The sequence below is a fragment of the Notamacropus eugenii genome, chromosome 1 (assembly GCF_028372415.1).
Source record: "Notamacropus eugenii isolate mMacEug1 chromosome 1, mMacEug1.pri_v2, whole genome shotgun sequence".
NCBI lineage: Eukaryota > Metazoa > Chordata > Mammalia > Diprotodontia > Macropodidae > Notamacropus > Notamacropus eugenii.
In genome coordinates, this window is record NC_092872.1 from 154,094,460 (window position 1) to 154,108,250 (window position 13,791).

At 35.6% G+C, this 13,791-nt stretch overlaps 1 protein-coding gene across 4 annotated transcripts in view; it reads left to right on the forward strand.

The window, feature by feature from the left end:
- Positions 1 to 13,791, forward strand: part of CERS3 (ceramide synthase 3) — a 103,155-nt gene that overhangs the window by 23,882 nt on the left and 65,482 nt on the right. For all 4 annotated transcript variants that reach the window (XM_072616968.1, XM_072616970.1, XM_072616974.1 and 1 more), the window contains one exon: positions 6,206 to 6,323. In XM_072616968.1, the coding sequence (XP_072473069.1) occupies positions 6,206 to 6,323 (118 nt within the window). The remainder of the gene's footprint in view (positions 1 to 6,205; positions 6,324 to 13,791) is intronic.

The following is a 13,791-nucleotide window of genomic DNA, read 5'->3' on the forward strand; positions in this document are numbered from 1 at the left end:
TCTTGGCTCTTGCCCCACAACCACATTTTTAAAAAAGGAATTATGAAAGATAACTACACAGATCTTAATTTCTGACTGTATTGCATTTTGTTCCATTATTTCTACCTACGTAACTTGCCTTTTCATACTTCATATAGCTGCCAAAGTGATGCTTTTTTCTTGTTATCTATCTGTCCAGATCACAGATACTTTTTCTTTTTATCCAGTTCTGAATTCTTTCCCTCACCTTCTCACCCCCTGGCTGCCCCTCCCCCCCAAAAAATTAGAAGGCAAGAAAAAGAAAATCTATTGCACAAAAAAGCATTGCTGTGACCATTTTACTATTCTTCTCAAGAAGATTCAGTAGCTTCCTTTTGGTTCTAGAATCAAATACAAACATTTGTGTTTGGCATTTGAAGCCCTTCACACAGTGCCTGGCATATAGTGAGCTCTTGATAAAGTTTTTGACTGATTAACTGACTGACTGTCTGAGTCTAAGCTATCTTTCTAAACTTCATATCTGTCACAATTTGCTCAGTCTTGCAGTTTTTACTTTTGCAATGTCTTTCAGATAACCTCCTCCCCACTCACACAGCTACCAATCTTGTTCAGGGTCTCATCACTTCTCACCTAGATTATTACAGTGGCCTCCTAATGGCTCGCCTGTTTCATATCTCTCCTCATTACAATTCATCCTACATCCTACATCCTACAAAAATAATTTTCCTCTCCAGTGACACTTTTCTACGTCTAGGATAAAATATAAATGCCTATGTTGAGCCTTCAAAAAAGCCCTCCACAACCTGACCCCACCCAATTGGACTTTATTCCTCCTCACACATTCTCCAATCCAGGCATATTGACCTCCCTGTTTCTCATGCAGGATACTTCATCTCCTTGTTTTTACACTAGCCATTCACCATGTCTTCAATTCCCTCCATCTTAAGGTCTATCTGACAAAACCCGTTCTCTTTCAACAGACAACATAAAACACCATCATTTGTATGAAAAAGACTTTCTTGATTCTCCTTCCCCCCCACTGCTAGTTACTTCCCTCTCAAATGACCTAGTTTGTGTTTATTTATATGTACTTTTCTCGCCCATTAGAATGGAATCTCCTTGCAACAGGGATTATTTCATTCTTTGTACTTGTATCCAGCATAATGCCTTATATAAAACGGATGCTCAATAAATACTGATCTTTTCATTGATTGATTGATTGTTCAGGTCATACAATCTGCCCTACATTCCATCTCCTGCTTCCCAATTTTGGCAGCCTGACCCCCTTCCTGGAATGCCTTTCTTCCTCACCTCTGCCTTTATTCCTAACCTCCTTAGAAAGCTTGGTCTAAGCACTCACAGACCCTTCCTAATAACCCTGCCTCTCCCCCATTACATCACATTTGCTTTGTTTAGATTTTGTACCTACTTATTATTGTGTCTCCCATTAGGATGTAAGCATTTGAAAGCAAGGGCTGGTTTATTTTTGCTTTGTATCCCAGCACCTAGCAAAGAGCTTGGCACATAGTGGAGATTTAATAAATGATGTCAATGAATTAATTTAGTAATATGTGAATACATATCCAAATAAATATATTATAGAAATTGTGATGTATTTATATCATTCTTAACCACTCAATAATCTCCAAAACCACATTTTATTGTTGTAGACATTTTTAGTTCCTAATGTATGTTGATTGGAAGAAAGAACTGAAATAGAACATTATACTGTTATATTTTTCCATTCCTTTCATTATAAGAATGCTGTTTTCAGTTCTAAACTCTGGGCATATTCACTAAAAAAGAATAAAATTGCCTTTTATTATTATTTAGGTTTAACCCTGTAATTTTCATTGGGTTAATAGGATCTATGGTTTCATTAGCAAGATAGTATAGTGAAAAGAGCAATATTTGAAACTGGAGAGTTCAAATGCCAGCTCTGCTACTTACTACCTGTATGACCTTGGGCAAGTCAGTTAACTTCTCTGTACCTTAGTCTTATCTGCAAAAAGAGAGGGTTGGACCCCCACCTTACGGTGGAAGGAGGGTTGGAATTGGAGCCAGAGGACCAGGGTTCAAATCTAAAGCTGATCATTTACTACCTGCATGACCTTTGGCAAGTCAATTGAGTTTCATTTTCCTTTATAAAATGAGGGGATTGGACTTGATGGTCTTTGGTACCTATTGTTTATGGGTCCTTTTTAGTTCTAAATCTATGATCCTATGAACTTTAAAATAGATGTTTCTTATTCCAGAAGCTCAGAACTGGATACAATAGGCCTGTCTCATGTTATCATGCAGTGAACTTGGATATAAATCTTTTGCATGGTTTTTTTTTTTTTTTGCTTTTGCTTCATATTATATCTTCTTCATTTTTGCTAATGTTTCCTGAAAATTAACTTTTTTGGGAGGGGCAACAATTAATTAAACATCATTAAGGTTATACTCAATATGTCAATTTGAACTGACTCCTCTTTGATTTATGAGGCATCAGATAAATTTTGTCAGTCCCAGAGATCCATGTTTTGCAGAATAAATTTCTTAATTAGAAAATTCCAGATTGTATTTTATAAGCAGACACTTATTATTTTTTTAAATTAATTAATTTATTTTTAGTTTTCAACATTCATTTCCACAAGATTTTGAGTTCCAAATTTTCTCCCCATCTCTTCCCTGCCCCCACCCCAAGACACCATGCATTTTAACCCTTCCCCTAATATGCCCTCTCTTCTATCACACCCCTCCCTTCCCTTATCCCCATCCTCTCTCTTTTGTTGTAGGGCAAGATAGATTTCTGTAACCCATTACCTGTATTTCTTATTTCCCAGTTGCATGCAAAAACAATTCTCAACATTCGTTCCTAAAACTTTGAGTTCCAACTTCTCTCCCTTCCTCCCTGCCCACACATCCCCACTGAGAAGGCAAGCAATTCAATATAGGCTATACATGTGTAGTTATGCAAAAGACTTCCATAATAGTCATATTGTGAAACACTATGTTTCCCTCCATCCTATCCTGCCCCCCTTTTATTCTATTCTCCCTTTTGTCCTTGCCCCTCCCCAAAAGTATTCTATTTACTCCCTCCTCCCATTTGCCCTCCCTTCTATCATCCCACCCACACCCCACTTATCCTCTTCTCCCCTGCTTTCCTGTAGTGTAAGATAGATTTTCATACCAAATTAAGTGGGCATGTTATTCCCTCCTTAAGCCAAATGTGAGGACAGTAAGCTTCACTTTTTCCTTCTCACTCCCACCATTTCCCCTCCATTGAAAAAGCTTTTACTTGCCTCTTTTATGAGAGATAATTTGCCCCATTCCATTTTTCTCTTTCTCCTCCCAATATATTCCTCTCTCACTCCTTAATTTTATTGTTTTAGATATCATCCCTTCCTATTCAACTCATGATGTGGTCTCTGTCAATATGTATATAATCCCTCCGACTACCCAAATACTGAGAAAAGTTTGAAGAATTACAAATATTATCTTTTCATGTAGGAATGTAAACGGTTCAACTTTAGTAAGTCCCTTATGATTTTTCTTTCCTGTTTACCTTTTCATGCTTCTCTTGATTCTTGTGTTTGAAAGTCAGATTTTCTATTCAGCTCTGGTCTTTTCCTCAAGAATGCTTGAAAGTCCTCTATTTCATTGAATGACCATTTCTTCCCCTGAAGTATTATACTCAGTTTTGCTGGGTAAGTGATTCTTAGTTTTAATCCTAGTTCCTTTGACTTCTGGAATATCATATTCCAAGCCCTTTGATCCCTTAATGTAGAAGCTGTTAGATCTTGTGTTATCCTGATTGTATTTCCACAAAACTCGAATTGTTTCTTTCTGGCTGCTTGCAATATTTTCTTCTTGATCTGGGAACTCTGGAATCTTGCTAAAATATTCCTAGGAGTTTCTTTTTTTGGATCTCTTTCAGGAGGTGATCAGTGGATTCTTTCAATATTTATTTTGCCCCCTGGTTCTAGAATATCAGGGCAGTTTTCCTTGATAATTTCATGAAAGATGATGTCCAGGCTCTTTTTTTCATCATGGCTTTCAGGTAGTCCCATACTTTTTAAATTGTCTCTCCTGGATCTATTTTCCAGGTCAGTTGTTTTTCCAATAAAATATTTCACATTGTCTTCAATTTTTTCATTCCTTTGGTTTTGTTTTGTAATTTCTTGGTTTTTCATAAAGTCATTAGCTTCCAGCTGCTCCATTCTAATTTTTAAAGAACTATTTTCTTCAGTGAGCTTTTGAGCCTCCTTTTCCATTTGGCTAATTCTGCTTTTTAAAGCATTTTTCTCCTCATTGGCTTTTTGGACCTCTTTTGCATTTGGATTAGTCTATTTTTAAAGGTGTTATTTTCTTCAACATGTTTTTGGGTCTCTTTTAGCAAGCTGTTGACTCGCTTTTCATGATTTTCTTGCAATGCTCTCGTTTCTCTTCTCAGTTTTTGCTCCACCTCTCTTACTTGATTTTCAAAATCTCTTTTGAGCTCTTCCATGGCCTGAGACCATTGTAAATTTATTTTGAAAGTTTTGGATGAAGAAACTTTGACTTTGATGTCTTTCTCTAATGGTTTGCTTTGTTCTTCTTCATCCAAAAGGATAGAGGAAAATTCCTCTCCACCAAGAAAGTAACCTTCCATAGTCTTATTCTTTTCCCCTTTTTTGGACATTTTCCCAGCCAGTTGCTTGACTTTTGAGTCCTTTGTCAAGTGGAAGGTATACTCTAGGGACCTGTAAGTTCTCAGTTCCTCCAAGGTGGCACAATCAAGGGAAAGGAGTTTACTCCTCTCCATCTGCACTCTGGTCTGGAAGCAACCACAAACTTTTCTGCCCAGGATTTGTGAGTAGGATTCCCTGCCCTGAGCCTCTACCAGCTCAGTACTGAGATTCAGATCAGCTGCTTCATTCCCCCAGGGTCTTTAGGCCAAGGGCTTCAGAAATGGATGCTGTACCCTACCTTGGACCAGGGCTAGGTCAGGACCCTGCTCCCTTCTCACCCAAGTGAAAGGGCCTTCTCACTGACCTTTGAAGCTGTCTTTGGTGTTTGTGGGTTGAGGAATCTGGGAACTGCAGCTGCTACCAGGGATTCCATGCTCTGAAGCCTGCTCCAGTCCTGTCCCTGCCACACTTCATGGCCAAGGCTGGGCTCCATGGGCTGGGCTCCATCCTGACCCAAGAGTGATAGATCTTTCCTGTCGGCCTTCCAGGCAGCCTTGGGCTGGAAATCTCTTTTGCTCTGTCATTTTGTGGCCTTTGCTGCTCTAGAATTTGTTTAGAGTCATTTTTACAGGTATTTTATGGGCTTTGGGGGGAGAACTACAGCAGGTCCATCCTACTCTGCTATTTTGTCTCCGTGCCCTCTGGACACTTATTTTGCAAATTATGACACCAAATTCTTCCAAAGAATAGATGAAATAGTTGGAATTATTTTAAAAAAAGCAACTTAAATCTTTGTTCAAAAGTTGTTACATCTTGCCTTGTTTAGTAATTTTCAGGGATGTTTTAGTTTGTTTTGTATATGTTGCTGAAATTCCACTTTTTAGTTGAAAGTATCAGGGCTATTTCCAGGGAAATTTTGTCTTATTTGGACGTTTGATGGCATATAAATCTTAGCAAATAATCTTGTGAGTTTTCCTGCATAATTTTGCTAATCCCAAAGGTGTGAGTAAGAAACTGAATTAAATGACTGAATATTTATTCACAACTAGACCTTCTATCATTCAACATAATAGATCTTAAACTGCAAACAAAACTTAAAGTTCAGGGCCACTGACAAAATAGTAGGAAAGAAACTTGCCACTCAAAAATATCAGAATCACACAGAATTTGGAATAGTAACATACCAAACTAGTTGCATTTAAGCCCATATCATCAAATGTAACTTTCTGGGAATAGAAGTTATTTTTTTTAATTATTGGGAGTCATGAGAGTGAAACTGCAAGAGGCAATGTAACTGTTTATTTTAATTCTTAGACTTGCATATAAACATGTTTTGATTGCCACAAACTGCATTTCAGAATTGCATTTAATGTTTTTTTTTCTTTTTAAGCTACTGCCTTTGTACAAGTCCTAAAATGTTTCTTTCTGTACACTTCTGCTATACAGATGTTTGATCCAAATAAAGTCGACAATAATACAAACAAATGAGCAGCCTTTTAGTAGAATCAGAAAATTACAGTTCCACTTTGAGGACTAAGCTCTTCATTTTCTCTTCTTTTATATTTTTACAGGTTTATTGCCACACCTCTAGCAAAGACTTTGGGTGTAAATAAGAAAATCCTAAAGAAGATTCAGCACAATCCTGTCTTAGAGAATTTTTTCATCCGATCTACCAGGCATCCTTCCCAAGTAAGCATATTAATTCTTAGCAGATAGCTTTCGGATTAGAAAACCTCAGACTTAATGTTTTAATCAGGCATCCATAGTTTACCTCATCTTCTTAAAGAATCTGTTCCAGTTGACCTGCAAATGATTTGATTCATTTGGACTCATTTCATTATCCTGCTGACAGGGCACACAACATCCAAAACAAAATAAAAAATGATAGATAAATGTTAATGTTTGATTTAACATAAAGGAATGAATGTTTAAGGTCCATATCTTTAATAGTAAGAGGACATCCCTAAAATAAAATTAACTGGAACTTATCCAAGATTTCATGATTTGATTTGCAATGATGCCACAGAAGCTCATCTGAACTTTGAACCAGACATTTTATGACATGGGTCCAGTGACTTCATTTATAGTGGAAGAAATCTATAATTCTAGAGATGACTGACTCTTCTGGTCAACATGAATGAAGTATAGTTCAGATAGAGTAACTTTAAGAATATATTTTGACTTGTCTTACAAGTCCTCATATAAAACTGGATGATGATAAGACAGGTCTTGAGCCAACATCCTTGGTCTTTAAGCAGGAGTGATTTGTTTTGATCATAAAGTGCCACACTGAAGGATAAATGACCTGGCAAGTCTGGAAAAATTTCCTCCATCAGTTTGCTCTGGGATAACCTTAATACCCTGAACTATCCTTTTATTTTGACCTTTTGTTTGTTGGTGATATGGTATATTGATGATGGTTTGGTTTCCAGTTCACATATTCCTTAAACTCTACTAATGTAAATAAAAACATATTATTAGAAATTAATATATACTGAATTTTCTGTGTTTTGCTAATCCTGTTGGCAGTACTTCTTTACCCGAGTATTATGAGCAGCAGAAAATATTCCTTTAAATTCAGTGACAGGTAATAGTTAAGGTGTTTTGTTGTTGTTGAGTCACTTTTCAATCATGTCTGACTTACTGACTCCACTTGGGGTTTTCTTGACAAAGATACTGGAATGGTATGCCATTTCCTTCTGCAGCTCATTTTTCATATGAAGAAACTGAGGCAAACAGAATTTAGTGACTTGCTCAGGGTCATACAGCTAACTTACTAGCCTGTCTGAGGCTAGATTTGAACTCATAAAAATGAGTTTTCCAGATTTCAAACCCAGTGCTCTAACCACTTAGCTACCCTGGTTAAGGTGTTAAGTCATTTTTATAAATGTCAAATTTGGCTCATTCAAAGGTATTGTGCATAGAGTTCATTGTGAAGTCTACATATATATAAGGCAATCTCTTAACACATCATCAATAAATTAGCAAACATACATAAAACTAAAGCAACACAGAGTATCCTAGCAATATAAGAAACAATTTCCTCATCAGGATATTGATTTTAAATATAAAATTTAACTCAGAACAAAGAGTGATGGTGATGGAAAGACAGGTGTTTTCATTAGCCCTGTAAGTATATCAAAGTTCTTTACTGACTGCAGAAAGATATAGCATATTGTTAGGTACCTCCCACATCCCTTCAGAGTCTTCTAACTTGCAGAAGCATATTCAATGTAAAAATTTCAATTATTGAGCTGATATCAGTAAGAGTAGCTGGTATCTGTATAGTGTTTCACTGTTTACAAACCATTTTACAATCTTATTTGATTCCTGCAACAACCCTATGAAGTAAATGCTATTGTTATTCACATTTTACGAATGTTTCTAAGTTGAGGTTGAGAGAGATTAAATCCAGGCTCTCATTCCTAGTCAGTGTCAAAGGCAAAATTTGAACTCTGTTGTTTCTGAATTCATATCCAACAGTATATCACTTTTTTTTTCTTAGCATGTCCTCTAGGGGCCATTCTAAGCAGAGGTTTATTCAGGTTCCCTTCATCTGAGCGTTGGGTTGGTATCAGTGACAGACAAGGATCAAGTCTTCTAAAAAACAATGGCATGTGTGTAGACACTGAAAGACCTCTTACATGCCTCTTAGTGGCATGGAAGGAATACTTGGCTTCTTGAAAGCTACAGCAGTGGAATGCCAGCCAAGATCTGGCTAATTTCGCCATACTGGAAAGGCTTTTAGATAATGGTCTGGCAGCAAGAGACTGTGCTTTCCAAGGAATAGTCTAACGAAGACTGGAGAAGTTCATGACTGCAAGCTGACCCTGGAAATGATAAAATATAGTCATGGCAGCCCCATGAAGCGAAAGAAAAATGTCTAGATTTTTTTTTTTTAGTCCATCTAATTCAAGCCAAGCAGAGGTGATTCTCTCCAATTTTAATTTATTAATCATAGCTAAAACCAAAAAATTGCAACAAGAAAAACTGGTGGAGATTTTTGTTTGTTTGTTTTGTTGGAAAGTGAAAATTTCTATGTTTAATTTTCTATGTGTGTTTGTCCTTCGTTGCCGAAGAAGACCATGCCATCAGAGAAATGATGACATGACTTACACTTGACTTTGTTTTGAGTGAGGGAGGGCTGTGCAGGTCACCAGCCTCACTTCTCCTCCAGAGCCATCTGAATCTGGTGACCAGATATTCATCAGGATGACTGGAGGTGACCCAGGATGAGGTAATTGGGGTTAAGTGATTTGCCCAAGGTCACACAGCTAATGAGTGTCAAGTGTCTGAGGTGAGATTTTAATTCAGGTCCTCCTGACACCTGCACTGGTGCTCTATCCCACTGCACCACCTAACTGTCACTAGACAGAAATAAGAAAATTTCAAAGAACACATTAAGTACTCTTCAAGTAGAACGAAATCTCTGTATCACAGAATGTTTAATTTTAATAGCTGGAGATAGTATCATCTAATTAGAGCACAGTTTTAGTATGTGTCATGAGACCTTTGAAAGTGTTCTGTTCTGATTCTGTGGCGAGCTTTAGATCATTCTTACTATGAAAAGAAAAAATGATTTCTAGGAATGGTATGATATTGGCTTATTATATAGGTGGGGTGTTAATACTTGGTTACAAAACAAGGAAAACTAGTGACCAGAATTACCCAAGTCATAATTCATTGTGAGATCATGAAATAACCCACTTGCTCTTACCTCAAGCATAGTTTTAACCTTCTTGGTGTTTGGCTTCTCATTTTTAATTGGGGGCTATATGAAATATCAATTTCATATTTTTTATTAGTCATGTGATTAGTCATGTTAATTGAATGTAATTATGTATCTTTTAAGAGGAAAAAAGAACCAAGTAACATGTATAAAGTGGAGACTATTTCAGAAGTGGATTTCTTTTTAGGGACCTGAATGCATTTGGAACTTTTAAAAACTCACTTGAGCATAATTTTAACATAAGACTATAGGAAAATGTTATATTATCAGACATTTGCTCTGCTTACCTGACTTGAAGCTATGTGCTAACTCTAAAACAAGTTGCTTGAGATAATGAGTTACGAATAAATCTGGTATGTTACACTCTTAGAATTTGGTTTGAATAAGTGAAAGTAAACATAAGTATTAAAAGCAAAACTTAAATGAGATAAATAGACCTGCTATCCAAAAAGAAAAAAAAATTGTTTTACTCAGAGGAAAACTTTGCAGATCAAAGGAATTAACCACATAATAGTTTAAGAAAATCTTTTCAAAAAGCACATTCTGTTTATCAAATTATTGAATTTTAGAGCTATGTGTGACTTTAGATATTATCTAGCCCAATCCCTTCATTTTACAGTAGGAAATAGAATCAGAGGAGTTATCATTTTATTAGGTCACATAGCTGGGAGAGCCAGTTCTATTGAACCTGAATTCTCATGCTCTTTCCGTTATACAATATGACTCTCATCAGTAAAGAAAAAACACACACATACACACAGGATAGGTAGTAAAATTAAGACAGTAAAGTAGTGTTTACTGTATACAGTCAAATTATTTGACAGTTCAGCATGATTTAATATAGCTCTAAATAAGTAATAGAATGAGACTTAGGACCTATAATTTGAATTATAGTGACTTGAATAATATTATGTTGGAAAGAACACACTAGTATTCCATAGTTCTAGAGAAGACTGATTAGTGATAAAAATGAATGAAGGGCAGGGATAAACAGCATACCAGCAAGAATATGTATTGATAAATTGTATATATCATTCATGATATATGGTGAAAATAGTTGTTTTACCACACCAAGAAGGTGACAGAGAACTAATTCATATCACCAATTTATGTTGTGAAATCAAGGCATTATTTCTATACCATCAGACTATAACTTATGCATATTGGTTCGTTAAAAAAATCCATAGATTTATGTCATTGGAATTTAAGAAAATAGGATATAATAATCTAGTAGTTTATAATAGATAACCCATCAATATATTCATACATGTTATCAAAAAGAGATTCAAAATACTTCTGCACATTAGTTTGGAAAAGATTATGTAACTAAAACTGTCAAATTTGTAGGAAGGGGAGTGCAAGGTTATTTGTTGGGTGTGACTGAAAGTTTTGCTATGATGATTCAGGATAGAATTATTACCCCTAAAAAGTATTGAATCCATATAATGATGAAAAGTTTGGCAATACATGCAGATTGTGCGTGATGTGGCTTTGTAACTAGTGACAGTGAAACAAAGTGTCCATCACTTTGGCTTCCGTGGGTTGCATTCATATAAATAATAATAGTACTAATAAAATCATACATAACAGCCAGTCCTCAAATGTGACTCGATAAATTAACTCAGTATTTAACACATATGAATCTAAGAAGCACAACACATGTGTATGTAGAGGTATATATGCATAGCTATACATGTAATGTATCTGTATATTAATGTAAGTACTTCAAGATGTATTGGAATAGTGCCATAATAACAGATCAACAACCCTAGCCAACAGATCAAACATTCTGCTGTCTGATAAAACTAATAATGCAGTGGAACTTACTGCGCTAGCAGTTTTACTTTGTAAAAACATCAAAAAAGCTATGTCCCTTCCCCCCAAAACCAACAAAATCCCCTCAACTTCCAAATTGTAAATGTGCTCTCCTGGTAAAGAAGTTAAGGCAAATGTGGAAAAAGATGTCCATGTTGCTTGGGGCCACATAGGTGATGTGTCTGAGGGAGAATTTAAAATTCATTGTCATTGAGTTCAAATCCAGCACTGTATCTACTCCTCTAAATATTGGTCTCAAATGAGAGAACCTAAAAGTAAAGGAGGTTATCTTGAAGACTATGGCGATTTCATGTATGGCCACATAAGGGCTTCGTAGTTGTGCTGTCTTTGTGGTGTCAGTTCAAAAGTCGCTCCCCTTCTCCCCATCTATTTCTTGTTTGGAGTGGAGAGGAAATGGGTAGAGTGGATACAATTTCCACACCTATCTAACTACCTTGGTACTGAAGAGTTCAGAGAAACTATTCAATAGATAACTGATATACTTCCTGTATGCTTCATAGGAATAGGTATGAGGGCTGGATCTGTGCTTTCACTGATTAGAGAACTCTAAGGCAGGGAAATTCCTTCTACCAATTCAGGTCATCGTCTTCTATGTAGTTCATAATCTTGGAGAGCTGCCTAGAGCACTAAGAGATTAAATGACTTGCCCAGGGTCATAATCCAGTATATCAGAGATAGAATCTGAATCCAAGTCTTCCTGGTTCGTAAACCAGCTCTTCATCTACTATGCCACACTGACTCTCTTTGTATACTCCATATTAATCATTTTTATTTCACTATATTAAATTAGCATACTCTACATACCAATATTAATTATTGTCATAATTGAACTTATAAGTTGGTTCTATTTTTTGTTATAACAAATAAAGCAGCTCTAAATAGTTTTTGTACAGATATGTTTTGGGGAGAGGATCTTAGGAATGATTTGAAAGAAAGAATTCATTCTTTGCTTTTATTCCTTATTTACATATTGCTGTCCAAAGTGTTTCTTCTAGTCTGCAGTCCCCTCAACAGTTTCCTCATAGACCTAACTATATCTCTCCTCCACCAAGTTTGGTAGGTTTAAAGTGATATCTTAAGGTTGTTTTGATTTGCATTTTCCTGATTATTAGGAAATTTGAGCAACCTCTCATGAGGTTATTAAAGTTTGCATTTCTTCCTTTGTAAATCTTCTATTGATTTTGCACTGGAAAGTATGGATTATTGGTCTCATAGATTTCCATATATATTCTGAATGTCACATCTCTATCTGGTATATTTACTGCAAATATTTTTGCAATGTTTCAAGCTATATAAATTTTGTGTAATTATCCAACATGATTTTATATATACATGTTATTCCAGATACTAAGTCATTTTCTTATAGTAGCACATATTTCTCTTTCCCAAAAGAGAAGTAGGAATTGATTTCATCATTGAAATTATTTGGGAGTGGTTTAGAAATGTATCATATGTTACTGATTAGGTATGAAAACAAATGGTCAACATTGGTTTGGTTGGACCAAGTTAATTTCCAGGATTGTTGAAAAGCATGGTATAATAAAAAGGGTATTGGACCAGAAGGTAAGAGGTTTAGGGCCAGATGTGCCACTAACTAACTATGACTTCTTGGAAAGAGCATGGTGTATGAAATTTTTTCTAAAGACATCAAAGTTTAAGTCATAGCTCAAACTTACTAGCCATGATAAAAGAAGTTGCATATTCTCTCATCCTCAGTTTAAGAGAAACAGTAAGGTATAAGAAAAAGAATGTTGTATTTGGAGCCAGAGGACCTAAATTCAAATCCCATCTCTGTCATGTAACTTTGGACAAGTCACTTAACCCCTCTGTGCCTCAGTTTCCTCATCTGTAACATGAGGGGGTTGAACTAGATAACCTCTAAGGCCCTTCTGAATTGTAAATCTATGATGCCAAATCACTTAAACTTTGAAGGCTTTAGTTTCCTCATCATTAAATGAGATTGCTGAACTAAATAATATCCAAGGTCCTTTATAGCTTTAAATCTCTGTTCATTGTATTTCAATAATAGTATCTGTGAAGGGGTAATTGAGCACCATAATCTCTAAGTGTTTCTTTAAGTTTTAAAAAATTCTTATTCTAAGTATACGAATCTCTTGATTATTTTCACTAACATGTGAAACTAGTACATATAATTTAAAAAATTATGCAATCTTCAAACAATTCATATTTTCCTTTGTAGTAAATGGATTTTTCTGTTTTGTTATTTTGTTCCTAATTTTTCTTTGAACTTGTTGTAGAAAAAGGTGTTTTACCTTTAAGAACTTTATGAAACTTCTTATGCCCAAAGTGGTAATATTATTTTTTACTTGTCCAGTTAACCTGTTTAATTTACATAAGTATTTCAAACATCTGTGATTTAATTGATGTGGGCATTCCTTCAACAATGCAATTTATAACATCTCTATAACTTAGGAGATAGTTTTTAAAAGTTGCTGTGACTGAAAAATTTATATCACTTTTTGGCAAATATAACTCTCTGGACGAAGAAAAAAATCCTCCCACTAAACCCAAGCTTCAAACCTTTCCAGCCTTTTTATCACTTGCCAGATCATGCATTACACTGATAACCTT